Source organism: Lates calcarifer, linkage group LG10 (assembly GCF_001640805.2).
Source record: "Lates calcarifer isolate ASB-BC8 linkage group LG10, TLL_Latcal_v3, whole genome shotgun sequence".
Taxonomy (NCBI): Eukaryota; Metazoa; Chordata; class Actinopteri; family Centropomidae; genus Lates; species Lates calcarifer.
Window position 1 is genome coordinate 10,946,023 of NC_066842.1, and position 25,120 is coordinate 10,971,142.

At 40.2% G+C, this 25,120-nt stretch overlaps 1 protein-coding gene across 4 annotated transcripts; it reads right to left on the bottom strand.

Moving 5' to 3' along the window:
• Positions 1–12: 12 nt before the first annotated feature.
• eps8l2 (EPS8 like 2) lies at positions 13–22,903 on the bottom strand. 4 transcript variants are annotated; one of them, XM_018681901.2, is made up of 21 exons: positions 22,584–22,903; positions 18,702–18,752; positions 18,183–18,229; positions 12,734–12,798; positions 10,865–11,026; positions 10,496–10,645; positions 8,006–8,085; positions 7,746–7,858; positions 7,540–7,610; positions 7,303–7,429; positions 5,913–6,001; positions 5,733–5,807; positions 4,899–5,047; positions 4,638–4,806; positions 4,515–4,549; positions 4,323–4,428; positions 3,880–3,999; positions 2,987–3,062; positions 2,717–2,888; positions 1,928–2,060; positions 13–1,000 (listed from the first exon to the last, which is right to left on the bottom strand). In XM_018681901.2, exons 2-21 carry the CDS (start codon positions 18,734–18,736, stop codon positions 923–925), a joined length of 2,052 nt encoding a protein of 683 aa, XP_018537417.1. In that variant the 5' UTR covers positions 18,737–18,752; positions 22,584–22,903; the 3' UTR covers positions 13–922. The 4 variants fall into 4 exon arrangements, with proteins under 4 accessions (XP_018537417.1, XP_018537408.1, XP_018537399.1 ...); XM_018681892.1 differs by having other exon boundaries at positions 22,601–22,902; XM_018681883.1 differs by lacking the exons at positions 18,702–18,752; positions 22,584–22,903 and having other exon boundaries at positions 18,183–18,597.
• Positions 22,904–25,120: the final 2,217 nt, after the last annotated feature.

The window sequence follows — 25,120 nt, forward strand, 5'->3', positions numbered from 1 at the left end:
ATAGATGTGATATCAAATATTTAGCAAGTTTATTTTTAATTATGTTTTTTAAACACTGCGTCCCAAAATATTTACAACCCCCTTGAATATTTCGCCTAAATCTTCATTTAATTATTCATCGCAGAGCAACAGATTTTCCTGTATCCTGTACTCCTTAATTTTGCAAAATACCGTGCTGCAAAAAAACACATTAATGACAGCATTTCACTATTATTGACAATGACTTCATGCAGGATTATTGTGACTTTCTCTTTGCTGCAAAGCTCACCAGAATGTCTGAATTATGATTAGAAACTGAAATTTATGCTAAAATCTACTGCTGATCTGCAGTTACCAACCAGGGTGAGTCCTGTATTTCTGATATCTGGACTATGACAGAGCATGGTATATTATTTTCTATATCTGTAAACAGCAATATGAAAATAATTGGCTATATATCAGAAGTTGTGTCACACATTCTGGCACAGATTTAGATACACAATAGCTAAGATCTACGTAATTTACCCAGTCATTTAGTAAACAGCTGTAATATTGACAATGAGCATAAACAACGACTACACTGTACGTACAAATATGTACTTTACATACATGTCGTGCATATACATGCGCGCGCACACACACACCAAACTGTACATAATGTCGTATGTTCCTCTTTTCATACACAAATGTCTCTTTAACGACTGAAATCTACTGAGACAGTGAAAACAGAAGCAACATAATTAGATAAGAAAAAACTTGAGTACATACATGTCGCATGATACAAAATAAATATACAATTAAAATTTATACAACATTTTCAGTAAGTTCCTAGTACGCTCCAGTTCCAGTTCATAATTAACAATAGACTGATTTAAGAAGCTGCTGTGGTTAGAAAGCAGTGAGGGTGAGGAAGCGTCCGGATGGGTCACACTGGTCAGCAGGTTCAGTCTTTGCTGCCAGAGTCGATCCTCTCCTGCCTCCGCTTCATGATCTCCTGCAGCTCAGAGTCTCCACTGGTCTTCTGTAAAGGAAATATAACAGGAAATATATCTCTTATATTTTTCTGTTCTTTTTTAGATTACTGTTCGTGTGTATAGTCTCTACATGGATAACTGAAGGACATGGAAGGAGAGGAAAAAAACGACATAAGTAAGTATAAGGTTATTATTCTATGTAAACTCTGATCTAACGCCTGTTAGCTGTATGTGAACAATATAAACAGAAAACCAGAAATAAACTGAAATATTTTTACAAATATAGGACTTCCTGTAAGTCCAGGCTTATCCAGGCCCAGGATCTTTTGACTGAAAGATCCAAAATATTTCTCTTTGTGGCAGTTTTGTGCCCCATTCATTCTTCTCTAAATGACTCAGCTTTGACCTCAGTTTACTCGTTATTTCTTGTTTAAATATGCTCAGTGATGATGTCTTTCTTACTCATAATCTCTGCAGCCAGAAAAATGTGTTAAATAACTGCATCAAAATACCAAAGTATACAGAAGGTGATTTTACTTCGGCCACATGTATTAGAAGTGTACCTTTGTGACACTCATATTTGAGACTTTGGTTCAGTGTTTTTTGTCGTTTTCTTCATATTCTGCGCAGCTGTTATTGTTAAAATGAATGTGACGAATGTCTGTGTCCACTTGAAGAGTTAAACTGACCTGATTACTGTGCGTACACACCCACTTTCTGGACTACACCTGTATTAATCACACAGTGTGACTCCCTAACAGCCTGATAGCTGACACCAGCTTTCACTTGTCTTAACATGCCCAGATGAAGATGGCAAGTTGAGACATGGAGATTTCTTTGATTTCTACTGGAGGCTTTTTATTATGAACAAGTGTATTTACTTGTGGGTGTGATTTTTTTTTTTTTTTTTGTCTAACTGTGAATGAAACAGGTGTGTGTTCGTGCAAGCACAGACAGACAGGTGTGCGACCGACCTCTAGCTGTGTCTTCTGTAAGGTGACTTGACAGTACACACGACCACCCTCGTCTCCGCACACCGCCTTCAGTTCTTCTTTGTTGAGGGAAAACAGTTGGGCTCCAGTCAGAATCCCCAAACATTCAACCGTCCTGCAGACAATGCAATCAGACAATTACATATTACTATTATAAATCCACTTGATACTGTGCATGCTGACTCTCCAGGATGGTTTACTGCAGCTTTTCATGGAACTGAGCCACCATTAATGTTATTAATAACACCTGCTCTGCCCCCTGTATGACACAAAAAAGTTCTATTACAAACCAGACACCAACAAAAGAAAAGTAACAATAGTCTGGCATATCCTATGTCCTATGTTCCCCAGCTCTGTACAGCACATAATGGGAACCTAAATAAGATGTTGAGATGTTGACATGACCTATTGTGGGAACTCGTCAAAAGGGTTTTCTGTTCCCCAGCACTGTTGCATGACTCTCAATATAATCTATTGGTTGTTGGGTTTATACAGCTGTTTAGAGGCTTTGTTCCAACTTTAAAAAGGATAATATTAATTAAATATTTTAACTTGAAACAGGTCAAATTTCACCCAAACACAATGAGGCTTAATGTGTGTCAGCAGAATGTTGAACTGGGTAACATAGATACACTCCTGTTGCTGTTACTCTAAATAACTTGTCTCTCGACAGAAGAGAGTCAGAAAAGACAAGATGTTCAAGAGGTGTTAAGTTACGCTTCAAGGTATTTTGATTTGCTGGACTGATGAGTGTCATGGTTGGTTACTTACGGTTTTGAGAAAGCCTTTGCGCTGAGCCATGCGGTCACCTGCTCTGGGTTTGAGTCGAAGGTGAGAGGTACATCGTTGCCAGATGATCGCTCCACACGGAACTTCCTGGTTGGTGGCTGGGTTTTGTTAGCTGTGATCATCATCAATAACTCATCTCTGACGTCATCCATCTCTATGTCAGAGCAAAAGCAACAACTTGTTAAAGCTGATTGAAAAAAAGAAAACTGAACACATGTAATTCCTAAATCAGATTTTTTTGTGTTCGCTCACTTTTGTCTTTAGGTCTGCCCTTGTTGAAACTGTCTCCATGGCTCAGAGGACCAGGAGGTGACGTAGGGTAGCCTTGCTGCACACACACACACACACACACACACACACACACAGACACAAATGAAGTTCATGAGAAACCGCAGCTGTTATTATTCCAAAAACAGGTTTGTCTTTCATCTCATTCTGGCTGATACATTTTTGCCCGGGAGCCAAAAGCAAAATATGTGTGTGAAAGTATTTCACACCAGGAAAAGTAGCTGCATGCAGCACTTGCTGCAGGGCGTTGGTGAACCTGCACATGGCGTAAATGCGTGCAGTCTCGAGGAATTCAGGGTTTCGGTGAGGGTGGGAACATACTGCTGCACAATGTGTAGGGTCACAACAAGAGCGGAGAGTTGCACTGATCTAGGACCAGATACAACTCTATGACATTTAGTTAATAAATAAAAATGATACTATATATGTATATATATATACTATATATGTGTATACTATAAAAGATTTGTTACTTATCTCAGTTTTTATTAATCTTATTACCTGTTAATCACTAGCAAATCTCTTTATCACATCCCCTACACACTATAGCAAATGCCCTAATCATCTTTTGTACTTTTAACCTGGAAGCAACAAGTCATACTCTTCAATAGTAATTTACCACAAGCAGTGATAAAGAAATCTTGACCTGTCTCATTACTGTATACTTAAGTTAGTGACTGTCTACATTTTCCAGATTTGAGTCTTAAGCCAGAGTTCATGCAGCTGAAATAAGGATTATTACTGGAGGTGAAGTGAGTGAAAGTGATATCAACACATGTTATATACAAGGTACAAAAAACTAAAAACAACAACATCTATTCAAAACACATGTCTTGATTAAGTTTTATGGGTGTCACCTGGCCGTAGATGCCCTCTGGCTCCTCTACCCTCACAACGTCTAGGATGTTAAACGGGACGTAGCCGGCCTGGCCACTGCGATTCCGTAGTTTCCACCACTGCTTGTCATCCTCTATCACCTGTGAGAAACAGTTAACATCTCACTCCACGGCACTGAAAACTGCTGCTGGACTCATTAACAGTTTGTGTCTTGTGTTACACAACCTCTTGACCTGAATACAGCAGAAATTGCTTTACTGCCTGTCAGTGACCATACCATGCCTTAGCACTGGCTATTTGTCCAGTTTTACCTTTTACAATATGTTTACACCAGATGCAATCACATATAGCAACAGGTGACATGTTTAACTTTGCTGAGAGCATCATCTCTGCTACATGTACATCTGTATTTGGTTCAAATTGTAAACTTCACATGAGGAAAATAACGATATAGTTTTTTTACCTCAAGGATTTCATCCTGCAGCACAGACAGCTCGGTGGCATTCCGCGCTACAAAGTGGTAGCGAATTTTGGCATATTTGCGGGTGTGGGTCTTCCCGTTGTAAGACCTGTTAGGACAGATTTGATCACAGTTTGACATTATTCTGTGTTATATGAGGGAGATGAGAAAGCACTGAAGGACTGCATTACTCACCCATTTGATGAGTTTGAGGAATTAGATCCATAAAACTGTAAAAAACAGACGGAGTGTTACATTTTCAAGGATCTGTAATGATCAGTGTATTTGCAGACAGCAATTGTTAAATGTAACTCTTACTTCATCCACTGAGTGTTTCCTGTAATTGGGGCTGGTGGGGGACCCCAGCGGCCCTGTGGGTCCCTCTGTTTCCCATGGGGCCGTCCTGAAGAGCTCTGCCGGTGGTTCCCAGCCGTTACGAAACTTTGGGTAATAAGGAGGAGCACACTGATCTCTGGGCCACTCAGCTCTGCGGGAGCAGGAGGAGTAAAGGCATCGTTAAAAAAGTGACCTTTAAGTTACACGTCCATACACACCGAGCCAACAGTGATGCACATGTACCTGGGTCTGGTCCATCCGTCCCCCAGCAGCTCAAAGATGGTCATCTCTTTGGGGGAGAGGTGTCCCCGCAGGAAGTCAACAGCATCTTTAGAAAGGTGAGGAGAGATGACTGAGCGTGGCAGTTCAGGACTCCCGCAGCTCTGCAGCACCTGTGGACCCATTCACAAACATACTGATGTGAACACACAAAAGAGTGGCTTTGTCCACACAGAAACATGCATTTTTTTTTCTGTACATGTATTACTAGCTGTGTGCACTAATATATAGACTTAAGGTATCTTATTTGAGCTGTAAAACAACTAGAAATTAGAGATGTTGCCAAAGCTGCTCTCTGACACTGATAGTTGAGGACAGTCAAAGGCTATGGGGCCACACTTTGTATAATACTGCTCCAGCTTTATCTCGACCTTATCAAGCAAATCCAATGTATCCAGAGGTCACAACACCATATCAATGCTTTGTGTTTCTACCCAGCAGTATCGAAGGAGTGGCTACACGCTGCGGCTTGGGAAACCAACATTATGTAAGTGCAGCTGCACCTGTGTCAGGGCTGAAAGCCACGTCGCTCCAGTCTGGTGAGAGTTTAGCAGAAGAGCAGTGGGTGTGGTGCCAGAAAAAAGTAAAAACAATAAGAGGAATGTCTGATAGAAACACTAAACTGTTGTGATTCTGTGCATTTAAAAAGTTCAGCGTATTATTTTCAGACATGCCTGTTGTTCTGTGTCAGCATTGAGGGTATCCAGTGACACAGAGAACTTATTTGGTGTGAAGTTTATCCTTATAAACCTGTTTGACATGAGACACTCACACATGAACACAAGTTTTGGCTCTTACCAGCTCCAGAGGTCCAAAGAGGAAATGAACCAGTTCAGATGCGCTTGGATTCTGTATGTGTTTCTTCAGTTTGGCCTGCAGGGGGCGGAGTGACAGACACACAGTGAGAAGGTGGTGTAGAGAGAGGGGGCAGCTGATGAATCTGATGAACAAGGGAGGTTAGGAGCTGTGATATCTCACCAAGAGGTTCAGGGCCAGCTTCAGTTTCTGCAGGCTATCAATGAACTCCGCTTCAGAGGGAGGCTTGGCTCGTAGGGTCAGCATGCCCTCTGTGAACAACCAGAGCAACAATGACCACACACAGACTCCAGAGTTACCAGCCTGCCGTACAGACACACTGCAGGACAGGACACAGGTTTCACTTTCTGGTCATGGTTCAAAGTCATAACCCTAAATGTTATTTTTTCGTCTCTACTGTGGCTTACGGTTTACATTTCCAGTGAAAAAAGGTTAGCAACACAATCAGGGTTAGTTAATAAACAGCTTGACAGATGGAAAGTTCACCTTGGCCAGAAAATAAAAGCCCAAGAAAGAATGTGCTACATCAGGGTTTCTCAACCAGTGACCCAGAAGGTCCCAAAGTTCTCATGACCTCAAAAATCAGAGAGCTACGTAATGTGAATTTGAATATGATATTCTTTTAAATTGAGTTTTCAGGTGCATGAAAGTTTCACTTAACATTCTGTAAAGGGTTAAATGTATTTCATATATTCTGTTTTTTTTTAAAAAACACATCAGTCAATACATCAGTCTTACAAATCTTTTACCTAACAAGCGACTGCACGTGGGATTCTGACCCCAAAGTTGAGAAACTGATTCTCTGGATAGAGAATACATCTTTTTCAGTACATCTGTCTGTGTAGTCAGGGACAATACATAATTCTGCTACTTTTACACTGTTATTCCAAAATGATGCGCAGAAAGTAACACTTGCTGCATGTGTGTTTTCCCCTGACCACACACACAGAAGACAGTAGATAATTTTTCTTAGAGTCACGTGTATGTAACACTGTGGTGTGTGGTGATATACAGTAAGAACACAGCATCACACCACTGCCAGCCCTCGGTGGTAAAACATTACTCAGCAACTGTAATATTATTACTTTGCACAGCAGTAATTAGGGGACACAACTTTCAGTCCACGAATATGACAACACTTTTGGTGTCATTCCCTGTAAATTAAATAAAATTAGTTTAGTTTTAAAATAGTTTTTGACTCATCTGCATGCTGTACCAGCGTCCATTAAACTAAAGTTTACCTTCTTTGTGTACTGCCAATATTTTGAATTTGTCGCGCAAAAACATGTTAATAAAGTAATTCAGACAGAAGAAAAGGAGAATAATACACCAGATCAGCAGCTAAGAAGTAATAATATCACATCAGCAATTAAAACTGAGTAATGAGAATTGTGTTACTTAACAGAGCCCAAAATCGGCCTCTACTACCACGCATACATGACTGGATGTCCTGGGCCACAGGACACAAAGAGACACAAACATGGGGACGTGAGCAATATGAATATATTGTCACTGCATTCGTGCCACCACATCAGAAGAAAGGGAGACAGACCTGCTGGTCCTTTCTTCTTATTCTTCTTACTCTTGTTGCGCTGGTTGAGCTGGGAAAAGGCCTCTGCTGCCTTTTGCACCCGCGCCACAAAGATTTCTATGTCGTCCAGGGCACAGTTGAGGATTTGCTGAGGGAGACAAATCCCAGGATTTAGCGTATAGAATATGGCATTGTGACACGGTGAAAGGAGCTGCGTAATGTAATGACAGGTGTCTTTTCATGGATAAAAACTCTCACCACATCCTTCTCAATGCGCTGGGCCAGCTTTTCATGTGATTCTATGTCATTTTGCCCGGAGACTCGTCTGTCTACATCCAAACACAAAAAAAGCTTGTGATTAAAGAAGATGTATGAATGCAACCACTGAAACAACATAACTTTGTAGTTATGTTGTTTCAGTGTATTTAATCTCATGAGTGCATGTGCAGAGTGCGCACACTCACCCTGCTGTGTGTTTGTGGCAGCAACTCGTCCCTTTGGAGCAGGTGAGGGGCCCTTAGGGGCTGTGGGTGGGAGGATAGTTTCTCTGTGACGTTTCATTTTCTCCTGATTCACTCTGGAGGATTAGGAGGAGGCATCAAGACCTTCAGCACCCTAACATTAAGTTAGCTAACTGCTAATTACAGGTCAGTGTCACCTCCTTCAATGTGACATATTTTACCACAAGATTATTTGTGTGTGTGTGTGTCTGCTGTATTCTCACTTCAGAGTCTGAAGTCTCATTTTCTTCCCATGCTTGTTGTCTCCAATGGCACTGTCGATATCTGCATAAACCATCTCAGCCTGGAGAGAACAAGGAGAAACACAGGGAGTCAAATATAACATGTATACTGTGTGTACAGCATTACATCAGTGTCAGGACATCAGTATCCAAGTTTTCCTGTGTAACCAGATTTAAAAAATACCATACCTTGTAATAGAACTGATGTTAAGATAAAAGTATTGATATAAATAATGTTAAAAATGTATCAGAAATATGGTTAAAAAGCTAAGTCGTGAAAGATTTAAAAGGACCACTGCAATAAATAGGTTACAAACCTAGAATTATAAATATTCTGTTTTATTGTGAAGAGGTCGTGGTTGTAAGAGGAAGTGGTGTTTCAGAATAAGGGCATTACTGGTCATTCATTGGCTGAGATGAGGAAGAGGGCGCGTGGGTAAAATTTAAAGCCCATGACTGTCAAAGTAACGACGGAGAAGTTTGAATGAACTTTCGCGCAGAACAGGTGGTGTCTTTGATTAAATGCTCGACAGCCAACGCCAGGACACGCCACGTTTGCATGTTTTCTGGAGCAGCTGGAGATATTTCTACTTGAAGTTTGTCCTACAGTTGTTTACGTGTGTTTATTAGCTACGAACGTTTATGCTAGCTCGTTAGCCTACAGAGTGTAATTGTTAGCATTCATTAGCAAAGTGAATGGACTTTTAGCGATGGTGTGGCTAAACTAGCTTAAGGCTTTAGTTCACCGTTTTTCCGACGTGGAAACAGGAGATTTATCAGCGCTATCAAGTAAACTCTTAGAGTGCACTGGGCCACGAGGGAGAAACCACACACCTGCTCTTCATCGGAGACCGAGAGACCGGTAAAAGCTGCAGACTGGAGTCAGAAATCATAATTAAGGTACCACATTTTTATTTTGTTGCTCTTTGAATGAAACAGTCAAATAGTTTTAAGCCTCGCCGCTCCTGGGCATCGCACCAGGCCTTCAACAGGGACTTCATTTTCTTTTTTATTTTACTTTATGTCGGCTTGTGTGTGTGTGTTTGGTTAATGTGGGCCAACTGAATTTAGAGTGAATTTGACTTGTATGTAACTCAATTTATTGAGGGGAAAGAAAACCAGACTTGAATATACTTCATTGTGTTTACTGTAGCTTAAGTAAAAGAGGGTTTGTTTTTTTTTTATAAAACTCTTACCACTGTAATATTTCTTTTATCCCCTCTGCTAGCAGTATTTAATCATAGGAGATAAACTTTAATTTGCTGGTTGTGTTGGAAGTGTGCAGTGCAATATGTTAGTTGCTTAAATGTTTAATACAGAGTGTAGATTTGTTGGAGGTTAAGTTTAGCACGTTTTAGTGGTGTCCCAGTTACTCAAATGTGAACACAGGGACCCAAGACAATTAAAAGTAGGTATAGAGGAAGGAAAGAGTATAATATTACTTCAGGTATTCTTCAATGTTAATTAAGTTAAATTAAAAGAACTCAGGGCTTTTACCTGGCTAAAATAGGAGTCGGAGTGGGTGGCTACACCTGCAATAGTTAGGGGAATGTTTTCTGACTCTACCTTTCCTGTCCTGAGTGCTGGAAAGATGCTGTTGATGGGATGCCTACAAGTTCTTCTTGTGGCCAACTTAGAGCTCACACAGCTCTAAGTCCTACACCATATGGATTTCAAGTTTACAACCAAATGAGAATTCATGTTTTTTAGTCTTCGATCATCTATGCCCTAAAGCCCTGGTTGTTGCCAAAAATAAAGAGGACCACACTTGATGATGTGTTATGTTAAGAAGCTCAGCAGTGTGAATTACGTCTAAAACAGGCAACAGACAGGCCTTGCAATGAAGATTTCGTTTTTGTGCATTGTTTGTCCATTTGTTTGTTATGTTGTGGTGCTTGCTCTTGAAAAGCCAATTGGTAGTGAAATGAAATGCATCAGTTTATCTGAAATTTTATGTCTTCACCAAAGGCTGCATCTTAAAGACTCTGAACATCCAAAGCTTTCTGTTCCTCCTGCACATCACTTGAAAAAAATAACAACAAAAAAACCCCTTAAATTTCCTTCAGGATTAATAAAGTATCTATCTATCTATCTATCTATCTATCTATCTATCTAAACGACAGGGGCTGCACAGTTCTGATAAAGACAAAGCCTTAATGTGATAATACAACTCATGGGGGATGGGAGCTATAAAGAGGTAGTGTCTTTATAGAAAGTATTATTAGTATAGTTTAGAAAGTATTACACCCTTTCAGTGGTAGATCTTCCCTTATGCAAAAAAATCTCTGAACAAAGCTGCAAAAAATGTAAAAGGATACACACAGCCATTAACAGGACTGAAATCTGACCTAGCACTCCAACAACAGCTCCTTAGATTTACAAATGACATAAAACACAAAGCCAACCAATCATGCATGGACAATAAAGGGTGCAAACTGAGCCAAGCCTTTAACAGTTAAATCTGAGACCCACCTCCACCTCGTCACAGTGGAAGAAGTGGATGTCGGGTTTGTGCTGTTCCTTGTCCTGACACACGAGCAGCAGCACAGACGGGTAACGTGTTTGATTCAGCACCGTCTGACACATGTGGATGGTGGGGAGAGGAAAGTTCTCCAACTCCTCCTGCAGAAGAAGAACACAAGATTGGTTAGAGGGGAAGAAGTCGAGGTAGGGAAGGAACAGGACACTATTTATAAAGTTCCCATAATGCAGCCTTATGGCACCTTTCATTAGATCCTCCCAGCCACATTTAATAAACTCCACTCACCTACTGTAAACAGTTCATAAGCAATCTGTAAATGTGACATTTATTGCATGTGTGGACAGGTGTGGAGCTGTTACCTGTGTGTCACAGTCTAGCAGTCTGACCGCCTTGTCGGTGACCTGGAGGAGCATCTCCTGCGTCCATATTTTGTCCTTTGAGTCCAGAAGGACCAGTTTCTTGATGGCGTCGTCCACTGTGACAATGGACTCCGTCTTGTCCATAATGAACGTGGAGAGATGCTGAGGAGAAAACAGTGTCAATGGAGGACAGTTTTACTTTGGAAAGTTGTTAGCAGTAATGTGAAATATGCCTTTATATATTAATGACTGTATTAAAGTAATAGTGCAACATTTTGGGAACTTTGTTGCTTATTTACCATGAGTTAGATGAGAAAAATTATACCACTATTATAACTGACCATTCATATGAAGCTCAACCCAGCAACCAGTTAGCTTGGCTTAAAGACTAGAAACAGCCAGCCAGGAGTTGTCCAAAGCTGACATAAAATCCACATTCCATCATCTCTAAAGGTAATTAACATGTTATGTCTTGTAATTCATACGAAAACGGAGGTGTAAAAACAAGTCTTGCCAGCTCGCTGCTTCTAGCCAAGAGAATAGAAAGTGTTGATTAGAGAGCTTTAAAGTGATGGGTGTACTTTGTTTCCTTTGGCCTGGTCCTGGCTAGCTGTTTCCCCTTGTTTATAGTCTTTATGCTAAGCTAAGCTAAGCTACAGGCATGACAGTGGTATCAATCATTCTTGGCAAAAAAGCAGATGAGTGCATTTCCCAAAGAGTCAAACTGTTACTTTAGCTGTAACTGTTAACTGGACTGTATTGTCATTTAGGCCTGTTTTCTAATATTTTAGCTGGTGAAACATTTCTCACGTTTCCTGGATCTGACATTATATAGCAACTTAAATTACTGCCCCGATATATCTGATATCAAAACTGTGCTGCCACAGTGGCTGTTATCTGTGATTACATGCCCATGTGTGATAATGGAGAGGCATTTCGAGAAACCCTATCCACACAGTCGTGGGACATAGTTCAACAACATCCCTGACCTGAAGCACGTCTCTGATTGAGCCCTCCCAACATCAGGTCGCCACTGCTGCGTTCAGGGGCGTGATTGCTTTATTATGACAAAGTTCCCGTAAGTGAGATGTTATCAAGAAATTAAATAGTGTCAGCTTTTATCTCTGGGCAAAAGAACAATACACGTAAAGCACTTACAACACTACATTTATAGTAAGTGCTTTGCTTTTATCTTCTTTTTCATGTAAAGCTCACTGACCTGACCTGAAATTATAACTCTGTCAATTTATAGACCTTAAGTATAAGATTTTCTTTTCTTTTTTAATCTTTTTTTCATTAAGTCATTTTTAGACAGCTGACACTAATGTAAGAGAAAACAATGATAGAGACTGAGAGAAATTAAATGTAAAAAACACAGCAATTATTAATTGTCCAGGTTATCATATTTATACATATTTTAAAATAAACATTTTATTCATTTTAGAGTATCTTTAATGTTTTTAATTATTTCCCTTTATTCATTAAAATTACATTAATACAGCAAATTGTATGAATAAGTAAATAAAACATGTAGATAATACAAAATGATACACTGTCATAGTGAGGTTTAAAAAAACTGTTAAACATTAATTTTTTATTTCCCTTTAATGAGTTCATGAATATTTTTAACCTGAATAATAAGTAAAGGTAAAGTGCGTTGAAGTGTCTGTCACACTGACCCATTTTCTTCCCAGCCTCATCTATAACACTGTCAAATAAGCATGCCAGTGACTGACTTTGAAATTTTCTGTGAAACTTTCCATTTTTCTCTATATTTTTTTGGTTTAGTTCTAAAAAATATTTTAAATACAGAAACTGTCAAAATTACTTTACAACTTTGATTCTTTAGAGAAACAGATAGGGTCTTACCTCAACATGATACTGCGACGTCTCCTGCATGATAAAATTGGAGTTGGAGTATTTTTTCCTTTGTTCTGTTGATAAGCAAACAAAGATATTAAAAGTGAGGAAATGAGAATCAAGTCCTGCCTGTAATTTACAGTATATTCAGTATACACAGTATATTCAATTATGTAGCAACAGCACTAACACTGACCTAAAGTCCACATGTTGAACATTTAAGCTCAATGAACAGGTGAAATGAAACGCTGATGTGCGAACCTAAAAGACCAGCAGGGCAATGAGGAAGTGACAAGGACATGTAATGTGTGTGTGTGTGTGTGTGTGTGTGTGTGTGTGTGTGTGTGTTTTTTTTTTTTTTTTTTTATTTTTTTATTATTATTATGGGGCAACTATCAAGCTCACAGCTCACACACCTATCAGCATCAACTGTACTGTTAGGTATCCACTTAGAGTCTCATGCAAAAGACTGGCCACCCCTGGGAAAATTACATTTCTTCTTGGTTTTTGAAGCATACAGCCCCTGTAGCAAACAGACATGTAAAAATTAGCTATTCTTTAAATGTTAATGTACTTTACTTTTTATTTCATGAACTTGGGGATGCAAATGTCCTGCCATCAATCAAGACCCTGAAACTGGAAAGAGAGAGGCGTCTACACCAAGACAATAATGCAAATCAACCACAAACTACTTCAAGAAACACAAAAGCCCTCACAGTCCCTGGACTGAAAATCATTGGATTGATCTTAAACATGCTGTGTGTGTAGGACAACCTATAAATGTCTGCAAAGAGGAGTGAAAGGAAATTCATTAATCAAGAAAGACTTACTCCTGCTTGCAAGCTGTAATATCTAAAGAGATAAAGAGAGGTTACTAAGCTGGTGCCCAAACATTTTTGCACATACCAAAATTACTGTTTATTTTTTCTGTATTTTTGTCAGTTTTTTTTTTTAATTTTTGACATAAAAAGTAAATTGAAGAAAGGCTCATGTTTTAATGTCTGTTTGTTACAGGGGTTTTATTTCATTTAACTTAAAAAAAAGGCCATTTCCCAAAACTTTTGGATACAACTGTAGATACTGTGAAGTATGATTTCCTAAGATAATTCGATTAAGCCACGTGATAGTGTATTTTATAACAGCACAGTAAAAGCTAGAGGTGCTTCTCTCTGCAAGAAATGAAACTGAAGTCAAACTGTGGCACTGTCAAATCTTTTAGCATAATTTCATGTCCTGCCAAAAGTGTCCTGCCAGAGGACAATGGACAGCCCTATCTGAGAAGTTAATTATTAATTCTCATATCAAAGTGTGTTTCACATTATAGCATGTTGGCCAGGCTGGCATTAAAGCTCGCTCCAGCCAGGTCACCAGTCTGAGGCACAGATTTACTGCGGGGTCAAAAATCAGTGACACAACATCTCGAGAGCACCATGTTCACTTCGTCATCTGTGGCACTCCATTGTCATGTGTCACCTTCCTGTGCTGTAAAATCAACTTGAAACACAGCCATGACGCCTTAAACCTGTATAGTCCTGAGGCAGGTGAAATCACTGGAAACAGGAAATGGCATGTTGAGTTATGTTTTATCAATACTTCCTTGCTTACAGCAATTTTTAACACAATCCAGAGCCACAACTCTGGCTTGAGATAAAAGTTGACATCATGCTCACCTTGACATCATGCTGATGTTTAGCAGGTTTGATGTTTGCCATGTTCACCATCTTATTTTACTAAACACACTACAGTGTACAGTGTACACTTTATAGATACAGTCGAGCCTGATGGGAATGTCATTAGCACTGCAGGTATTTTTATTTATTAAATTAGTTGACTGGATAAATGTAACCTGTTGACCTGCCTGTGGCATCGAAATAGAAAGTATGAGGATCACCAAAGACATAATGATTCATTGTCTGTGGACCATGAATATCTGTACTAAATGTCATGATAATGTGGTAGCTGCTGAGACGTTGCAGTCTGGACCAGGTGGTGGGTCGGCTTACTGACAGACAGACTGACTTTAATCCCAAGAGCCTCATCATTAGTGTGGCTAAAAACACAAAATATGATGTCACTGCACTATGCCACAAAAGAGACACCAGTTATAAACTTTGTCGATGACTGGAAAAAAAAAAAAAAACATTGACGGTGATTTTTTCAAAACCTGTACAAGATATAAAAAATCTGATTTAAGTTCAAAATGCAGTGACCCATTTACAGTTTGGATTTTTAGTATCCACATCCTCACAGCACCGTTGTTCACTACATTGCGTGTGCTGCTGGCTGAGGCCATTGTTTTTAAACTGGGCAATGTTAAATGAGTTTGCCAGTATGCTCATTGACCTATTTACCAAGTGAATAGTCTGCAGGTAACAATTACGGCTAAATGAGAGCATGTTCCTATCAACTCCACAGCCAGATCTCATATCAGGTCTCTCTCTGTCCCCCACCCAACAGAGTCAACATTTCGATGCCACAGAGACTACAGCTCTGGTTTTCTCAGCATACAAACATTTAGATCCATTTTGCTTTATGTGCTCTATGATGAATGCAACACAAAAGCCCTGCTGTTTGTATAACATTTAGTAAAATGTGTGTCAAAGCTCTACAGTACACTCCAGTATTTCCACTATTTATATCATCTTATTAATGATTCATGGTGAAGTAAACATTCATATTTTATAGCCCTGAAAAATTATTTTCAACAGAGACTATATCCATTTAACCACAGTCACGTCCAAATGACGCAAGCATTTGTCTTTCCTGTTCCTGCCATTTCCTCTCTGCTGATTCCTTCCTGCTTGGTTCCCCACAGGTGAAACACAAGCGTCAGGTGTCGTTCTGAAAGTTGAGCTCTCTCCATGTGTTATTAATGACTGACATTTACGCCAATCAATTCACGGTGCTGCAACAGCTTGCAATAAGAGCCACTTAGCAGGCAGATGGGCAGATCCTCAGGGCTCTCCAGAGTCAATGACCAGTGATAAACATGGCTGCCTGGCAGATCATCAAACCAATACATGGCCCAGATCAATCAGACAATCTGACCTCCCTAATAACTGCTCTTTAAACACAATGAACCTTGACTCAACCCACAACAAAGACAGACATGTCATCAAACTGTTTAAATTTGCCCCCCCCCAAAAAAAAACTGAAGAAAATCCTGTATTGGACATCAAAAGACTGAATGAGTCTTACCACAGATAACAATAAGCGACTGTGTTGGCACAAGATCGTGACCTGTTTTTTTCTTTTTCCTTTTTTCACTCCCACAAGCCACCCTTTGGACACGGAAGTGTCCTGCTGTGCCTGCAAAGGTTTGGCCATATGTTGCCAGTAACCATTACAACCTCACAAACCTCGGAACAAATGAATACAGGTTTACACTGTGCATTTGTTTAGCGAGAGCAGTAAGAAGCTAAAACTGCCTGGCCACTAATAACACTGCTTTAACAAAGTCCAAATCAAACACAAACAGCAAAAGTGAATCTGCAAGAACAGTGCAGACCAAAAGGAACTGTACATTAAGTTCTCAAAATCTATTAAAGAGCCATTTCAACTCAATCTAAACACATTTTACCTGCCAAAGACGAACTCTTCAACCACAAACTGTCTGAGAAAAACCAGCAAAGCTGTTTGATGGTCTGAGGTCTTGTGAGGATGAACCTGATGTGGCATCTCTCTGCTCTACCCTGAAGCTGATAACCGATCAGGTAGGAGGACTGTATATCATTTGCATCACTTGTCTGCTGCCCTGCACCATGTGAATGACAGGACATTTTACATATGTGAGATTGAGTTGCTGTTGCTCCTCTACGTGTTTATTCAGCAAAAAGCAAGTCGCAGACCTATACAAATGTCTGTTGTTATGGATAGTGTGCAATATTGTCCACTCTCCTGCCTGTCTGGTTCAGGAGAACGGGCATGCTGCTGTCATCCTGCAGTGAGAAGGTAGTGGTGACCATCTGCTGCACGAGATGAAAGGAGCCAATGAGCACAGCCTCATCACACATACAGTAGGATATTTCACAGAAAAGGTGCATCCTGTGGATATTTGGATGACTTACAGCACAAAAATGTTTCACAGACAACAAGGTGCGCAGTCAGATAGTTTGGGAACATCTTGCATCCCTACAATACCGTCATCTGTCATTTGAGGCAGTTCTAAATTTGGAACAGTGCAGCCATGCGTGAAAACAGGTTGTCTTGTCATAGCTTGGTGCAGGTTTATATCTAGGTCTGTGATACGCTACACAATGTCCCTCTATGTTGGCAGTGTGGAGGGAGGTGCTGGAAGGGACCAGTGAGCTAATGTCTGAGGCAGCAAGGGGAGGACCAGAGGTGAGTGAGGTGCAGAGTCCGCCTCTTCCTTTCCACTTTTCAATGTGTCTTTTATTCACCTGCAAGACATGGACATCCCCACCCTGTTCCAACCACACATTAAAAACAGGCACACCCTGCACTCCCAGCTAATGTAACACAGCATCTCAGTCACATCAACACGCCCTTACACAAGTATGCAACAGCTAAAATAAAATCCTCCGCAGTCATGACAGACAACATAGATATAAATGGACTACTACAATAACAAGAGCACATCTTTCAATTCAAATTATGCTCAAAAGGCTGCAAGTCACACAACATAAATAAATGTCTGCACACATGAGAATGTGACCACAAAGTGTAGACATGCATCTAGGCCTGGCACAGAGCTGGAAACTCCTGTCCCCTTTAGGAGCCCAGCCTCCCTCCCATGTCCCTCAGAGGTGTCAGTAGGCTGAACATGATGGGGCCCCCTCAGCAGGACCTTGGCCCCCTCTTATCACTGTGTGTGTTTTGGGGAGAGGACTGTGATAATCCAGCGAGGCTGTGGTGCTGCAGCGATTTCCCAACAAAGTCATTTGCATAGCAAATTGAATATTTGCTGTGAATTGAGTTGTGATTTGAGTCAATTACAGTGCTGATCCTCACAGCTTGACTATTGACAGTTTGGAAAGGTGTCAAAAGATCAGGAGGGGATTGTATACTGGACTCCATTCGAGATTTACATACATAGTTTATCTTAAAAACGGAAAGTACTTTGCTATAAAATCTGGGCACTGTGTAATTTAGTAAACATGACCCAAAGGAGTAAATAGGAGCAGGGTGGTGTATGTGGCATCAACTCAAAATAAACTACAATGTCCTTGTTCATTATAATAAAGGACCATGTCACCTGGTGCAACAGTGTGGCTCATTTATACGTTTTTTCTACTTTTTGTACAACAAAAGAATAAGCTACACACTTTATAAATAGAGTGCAGATCTCTTGACAAGTAAGAGTGCACAGTATCCTTAATTATAAGCTGTAAGTCAAACAGTCTGTGGTGACTCATGCTACAGAAATAAGGGCATGTTATGGCAAAAGCCTGAAAACAAGCAAACAAACTCCTGTACGTACTTCCATGCAGTCACTTACCGTAGAGGGCCTTGGCGCTGATCTTGCTGTCCGATCTGGCCACTCCACTGCAATGACAAGAAGAAGAAACAGGGTTACGCTGCGCGCCCTTCATCTTCTTCTTCCCCTCCCTGTACCTCTGGATGTCAGTGTCACAAACCCTCTGAATCTCCCACACTGTTGCACAGAGATATATATGGACAACAGACTGGCCAGCACTGGGTGAGATTAGCCTGAGATTCTGAGCATATGGACCAGCCAGGGCAGGGAGAGAGAGAGGGGGAGAGTGGAAAAGGTAGAGAGAGTAAGGAGAGAGGGAGAGGAGGAGGGGGACGCTGGAGCCAGGAACCCAGGCAAAGCAAACAATTCTCAACAGAGGCGCTCTGTGCCCAAGGTCCCTGACCCACACCACCTTCCACATACTGGGTTAGAGATTCTCTTGGGCCTGTGTGATAGTAACTCGGTAAAATGTGATTCGCTAACTCACACACACAGAAAGGTAAATATGTGAGGGAACGCAGGAATGTGTGTGAGACTCACTTGGCTTGTCCTGACGGAGGTCCCATGATACTCATGATTTAAGGCATCCACCTGAAGGAAAGAAAAAAAGGTGATAATGAGACACAGAGAGAGGTGGGGGGAGTGGCTGGATGGTGGAGGTAACACATTTTCCACCCAACAAACATACATTATTCAGCTTAAAAGACCATCACAGGCATCTTTTACTTTTCTCTCTCATTCCACTTGGGTAATCTCTAATACACTAACCATGGTGTAAAAAGCTACAGACTCCTTATTAAGGTTGTAGATACAGTATGCAAAGTTGTAGGTGTAGTCTACTTAACAGCCTGTTCTTCCACTGTGGAGAGCCAGGTGTTGGGCCTGTGCTGCTGGTAGTCGGGGGACTGATCTGGGACAATGGAAGACAGCAGGCTGATACGCACTGTGTAATTAGATCCACTCTGTTGATGACTATATCTGCATAGTAGCAATTATTTAATTTGGTTGGCTTTCACATTCAGCCACACTAACAATTCGATTATTAGCGGATTTGGCCTCGAAGGAGACGGGTATGAAGCATAAATCTGAGAGATTAACGGGAGCAGGAAACAATAGAACAAAACTCTCCCACACCTTTCCCTCTGAGCCCAGAGGCTCGTCTGTCAAGGCATGCGTCTGACAAGGTTATGAAATATAGTATATCAGGCCTACAGCACACACTGTGACTGAGCCCATACAGTATCAGTATACACTCTAACTGTTGACCCTAATGAGATGTTATGCAACAAAGTGCGCGCTGCTCAGTTTCCTTTTAAACCTTTTTATGGATTTTAGCTCTGCATTGACTATAACCACAGATAAATGCCCCTCAGTTAATGAGTAAAGTGGACTGTATATAACATTAGATTTAATAATCACCCTTTCCCTTATGTGACTTTTAGACTCCAAGAGGCCAAGTGTCACTTTAAGCAACCGGTTCAGTTTGTATTATTAATTGGTGGCCAGAGGTTAGGATCCCGTGTCTCCAGCAAGCATTTTAAGTGTTTGTAAAGAGCAATCCTGTCTGTAATATACCAACCTCGTGTCACTCTGTGACACTGTGCGTGCTTCCTACAATAGTTATGAACATTTCAGTATCCTTTTCTAACCAAACTATTTCTTCAAGACATGCCGTACTCCCTTTCTGAAGGTGAAAACTGTTGTTGTATAACGAGCAGCAGCAAACTACACATGGACAACATAAATACTGCGTATGACAGTTATAGGTTATAGGTGCGGCCACTAGAGCTTATCTCTCATAAACATAATCGCTCTCAACAGACAATCTCCTCAAAACCTCTGAAACAAAGAGAGGGTAAATCACAACGGCTTCCGCAACTTTAAGTTGATGTATGATTTTATTCAGATAGAGCCACGTGCAGGTCCATGTCCCCTGATCGACAAAATCTTGGTGAGATGCAAATGGGGAAAGAAAACTAGTCGTATTTACTTTAGAAAGTCACGTCTGCACAAATGATAGACTTCCTCTTTCTGTCCTTATCTCCCTGGTCATCTTCTCTCCACGCTATTGTTCCTGCCTCTGGCCCACCGCCAGGTTTCAGGAGGGAGGTGAAGCCGGAGCAGGACAGGCTGGGTGTCATGTGTTGTCAACCTCATGGTACGAGGCCCTCTGCGCACCTCACCTCTCAGCCTGAGGTGCTTATTGTTCATTAACGACAACCCCTTATTCAGAGGTAATTACAGGGAATTAGAACAATAATTACGTGCAAAAAAAGAAGCAGAGCACGCAGGACGCTTTGCTTATTACTCTAAAGCTGGCTTGTTTTCAGATTTACTGATAATATCTCTCTGTTTTGATTTTTGTATGTAAAGGAATGAGGTTATACAAGTGTTGTCGTATTCATTCTGCTGGTGTGACAACAAATCAGTCAAGCTCAAATCCTGGATCCTTGTCAAATTGCCATCTGACACAGAAGCCCTAAAATCCTAAAAACTCACACAGAGTTTGAATCTCTGAACACTAATCAACATCTCTACAACACAACAGCATCTCTGTCTGTATCAGATTAATAATTATGCCACCTTCAACTTTTTGGAAACCATAACCAGTGAAGACAGGATTCTGCAGTCAGAGTTTTTCTCAGAGGCTGTCATGTGCTGTTTTGCATGACGGGTCAAAATTTATTTAGCACTTTCTCACGTGAATGTGTCTCAACACACAAAAGACAATGACAACATTATTGTGCTGTTGAAACTGTATTAATACACAGTGCAATTAAATTAAAATGTGAAAAACACAAAAGAAATATACTGAATATGTGACCTTATGTACACAACAGTAAAACAACACATTTACAGCAGCTTTGGTCTGAAACACATCAAATGCCACAACATGATACCTCTGTTAGTATAAAGCAGCACCACAAGTTGTTTTGGACTCGTACAGAAAGCACAACAACAGCTCTATGGTAACATGTCTAACATATAACACACACCCCGGAACACCTCCGAAGCTTCAACACAGACTTGAAGAAAATAATGAGATCTGCTGAGAACATATTAATCACTCATGACAAGACCATTAATGGTGAAATAAACTCAGTATTTACAGTATATGCTAATTAGCAGCCTCTTCTATGTGTATTCATTTCTTCTTTAGACCAGTTCACCCTGATACTCAAAGTGTGCCATGACCTCAGCAACTCACTTTTTCCTAACTTTTGATTGAATATGAGAAAACATAGACTCTTATTGTTAGGTCACATCAGTTGAATTACAGTATTATCACTCATTGATCTTGCCTATTGTAGTTTATTGCCTATACTACAAAATTACACAATATAGGCAGCTTATGCAATGTGTCAGAAAAAAATATGAGCTTATTCTGATATGAGAAATCTGCACTTTGCTCCATGCTCCTGAGTAAGCATTTTGTAAGAGATAACAGTTATCGTATTTTAGGTTTTTTGGAGTCATTCATCCATTTGAGTCACATTACAGTATTGTGATAGCTGGGGATGAGATGATGTTACAGGTTTATTCTGGGTGTAGAGGTGCAGTGTGTAGTGTGTTCTCTGAATCAGGGTATATGGGAGAAGCAGCACTAGACAAAATCAGGTCAGATTTCACAGACATGATCGCTGTTTGTTCACATAACATTCATTTGACCCTCCCAGCACACGGAGAACAACCTTGTGCCAGGACAAAACAGTACTAAAAGACTAGGGCATGAGTGATTCTCTAATTAGCAATCAGTGTTTCTCCTATGGTTGTTAATGTGTAGCATGTCATGAGGTTATCCCTGAGCTTGTTGAACCCAAATTAAAGCACATTCCTCTCACCACAGAGCTAAATGCTGTAATTAAGGGTGTGGGTGACACCAGATGTCAATGTATGGCGGCAACATCAACATTATTCTGTCAGTACCCACCACCAAAAACATGTTATGTGAATCGTTCCATAGATCAGTCACTGTACAACAGGAATTTAATCAATAAAGTATCAATAATTAATCTAAATCTGCAGAGTTGATCACAATAATGAGTTGGCAAATCATCTATTATGAGTCCTTTCCAACATAATAACACTGTGACATTATAGAATAATTATAAGAAATTGTCATAATTCATCACTATATATAAATAAGTGCAACCAATTAATCTCAACTTTTAAACTAACATGAATGAGAATTCATAAAACAGCAACCAAGCAACTGAATCTGCTGAGGACCCTGATGATATAACCGGGAGCTCCAGAACAGCCATTGAGTGGAACTTATGGTGACATTTATCATGCTTATGTAAGTTTATGTTCACTGTGAAGACACTAAAACTTTTTTTAAGCAATGTGCTTGAACAATCTTCTTAAGAAAGAAAAGAAGAGGAAAAGAGAAAGAAAGGGGAAATAAAGAGTGTGTTTTACCCCTCACAGGAACTCACAGTGGCGTTTTCCGGACGGGATGCTCAAGGTGACAAACGTGGGCAAGGAAGCGCCTGAGGCATCAGCCTTCCATAACAGCCTGCGGCCGATCAACAAATAAGCCCACGCGGGAAATCGATCGATATCTGTAAACCTCCTGTTGCGAGGTACAATAAATCGCCGGATTCCCAAAACTGGAAACTTCCCGAGTTGCTGTTCAACACAGCGCGCAGACGTTTGTTTGTTCCCAGAAAACAGTCGCTGAGGAGGCTACGCGGGAGCAGGTGAGTGATAGGTGACTCTGCAGGTAACTCAATCTGAGAGGGGAGGAGCTCCACAGACACTTCACTGGGTGTGTGTCGATCGGTGTGAGTCTTAGTGGTGAGAGTTTGGATGCGTGCCGGTGATGCAACTCACCACCCTGCAGTGCATATACCAACAGTAACCTAAACCAGCAGGCTGATCTGAAAAAATAATAACACAAAAAACAAAATACTGACAATGAATTATTCTAATTTTGAACCTTAAAATAAAACTATAAAACCTACTGTATACTTGAAACATCTCGTCATAAACTATGACCATAGTGTGGACATGACATACTAGGTTGATTTGAAGGATTTTCATAGGCTGAAGAGGTACAGCGTATTACTTAAGTGAATGTTCACTATGTCAAAAAAAATATTAGAGAACAGTCAGAAAAAATACATTTTTTGATCTGCATAGTTGTTTCATTTAATGAATCAGGCCTAAATACCTTTTAGATCGCAGCACTTCAGGAGTGCAATAATTTCATGTTCACAGGTTTCACTTTGTGCAGCAAAGCAGTGACTGGTCTAAACTAGTTGGATTCAACAGGGTGAATGAAAGAGGAGCAACAGTGTGGAACACTGCCCAGGTTTCAGTGTCAGTGGCTGCTAAGAATGACCACTCTTTGTCCAGCTGTAGTCTGCTGTCCCTGCAAAGAAAATCAGCAAGGTAATGCTGTCGCGCTCCTCTTGGTTAATTTATCCTGTGTGAACAACCACTAGAATAATCATGTTTTAGCAAAAATCAAAACTGTATTATTATAAGGAGAATATATAAATGTTTGCAGACCCACTCTGGTTGAGCAGCAGGGAGTGAAATGCACTAGTGTTTGTGTGCTGGGCTGTTGCTCAAGCACAGGCACTCTGATTTGTTTTGAAACTGGTTACTTTAGAAACCTTATCATTGGGTTTGATCATTAACTTTAAGCTGCCAGTGCTGAGAAATCACCTATTTCAAGAATGTGGAGAAGGAAATGATGAATAGTAACCAACACTGAAAAACTGCTCTGAGATCCACACCTGAATGTTTTCAGTTTATATGTTCAGTTCAAGTTTGAGAAGACAAACTGAAACATAAGTTCTTGATTTTTATAGGTGCCTTTTGAGTTATTGTCAGGGTGTTAGAGGTTGTGGTATTACGGGATGTTAGTACAAGATATGCACATATACACAACTGTGACAAGAGTCCATTTGACTTGTGTTATTGAGATATAAAGTTCCACAAAATATACCATAAACATCCTTTATCTCAAAGACACTGGGAAAATTTGCTGAGTACTAAAACCACTGTCATCACTATTCATAACTTTGTCAAAACAAGTCTGCCCTCTACTGGAGAAAAATGAACAAATGTGAGATAACAAATATGATATGTTTGATTTAATAGTAATGTTAATGTAATGTGTGATGCTGAGATCTCAGCTGTAACATACAAAATGACAATGAAGAAAAACCTTCTTCATAACAGACAGAAATAACATCACATAAAAATCTGTTACATTAAATTGTATCCTTTCAGGCACAAAAAGTATTTGTGAACAGAGTTAAGTTGTCCAAAAATCATTCTTGCATCCAACTGGATTATTGGGTCTGACTTTTTTCTTATATCCTTATCCACATTGATTTATACACAATATCAGCATTTCAGAATACGAGATTGGATCATCCTTGAATCTGTCTTAGGAGGAAAATTGTGACGTGATGTGACGACGTTGTACAAGGTATACAATATCACCTGAATGAATGCCACCCAGATTAATAATTCAGACAAGTCCTAAAGGGGACCAGACCTCCATTCATGAACAAAAGCGTGAACTAAAAGAAGGCTCAGGGCAGTCGGGTCTTTCAAAATGTACGTACGAGATGCTAATTACCTTGACATATCTTGTCAATCAAAATAAATGGAGCCTAGAATGTAGGCCAGTCTCTTCATGTGATCATGATGTTATCAGTGTTTGACACTAGATATTGTAATTTATCATTCTGTCTATCACTTATGTGGACATGCAACCATGTAAAAAAAAAATTGAAATCACATTAATTAATTAAATCTTTTTCATCTATTATGGCTGGTGAGATTTAATATAATGCAGCTACGGTAAAAACTAATGAAAGTGGAACTAACCTGGTGAGTCGGGCTACATCATTCATAGCCAGGACCATGCAGATGTTCCTGATTGTGCTACAGCAGGAAATAGACCAATCTATATAACAAAAACTTTGAAGTCAGTC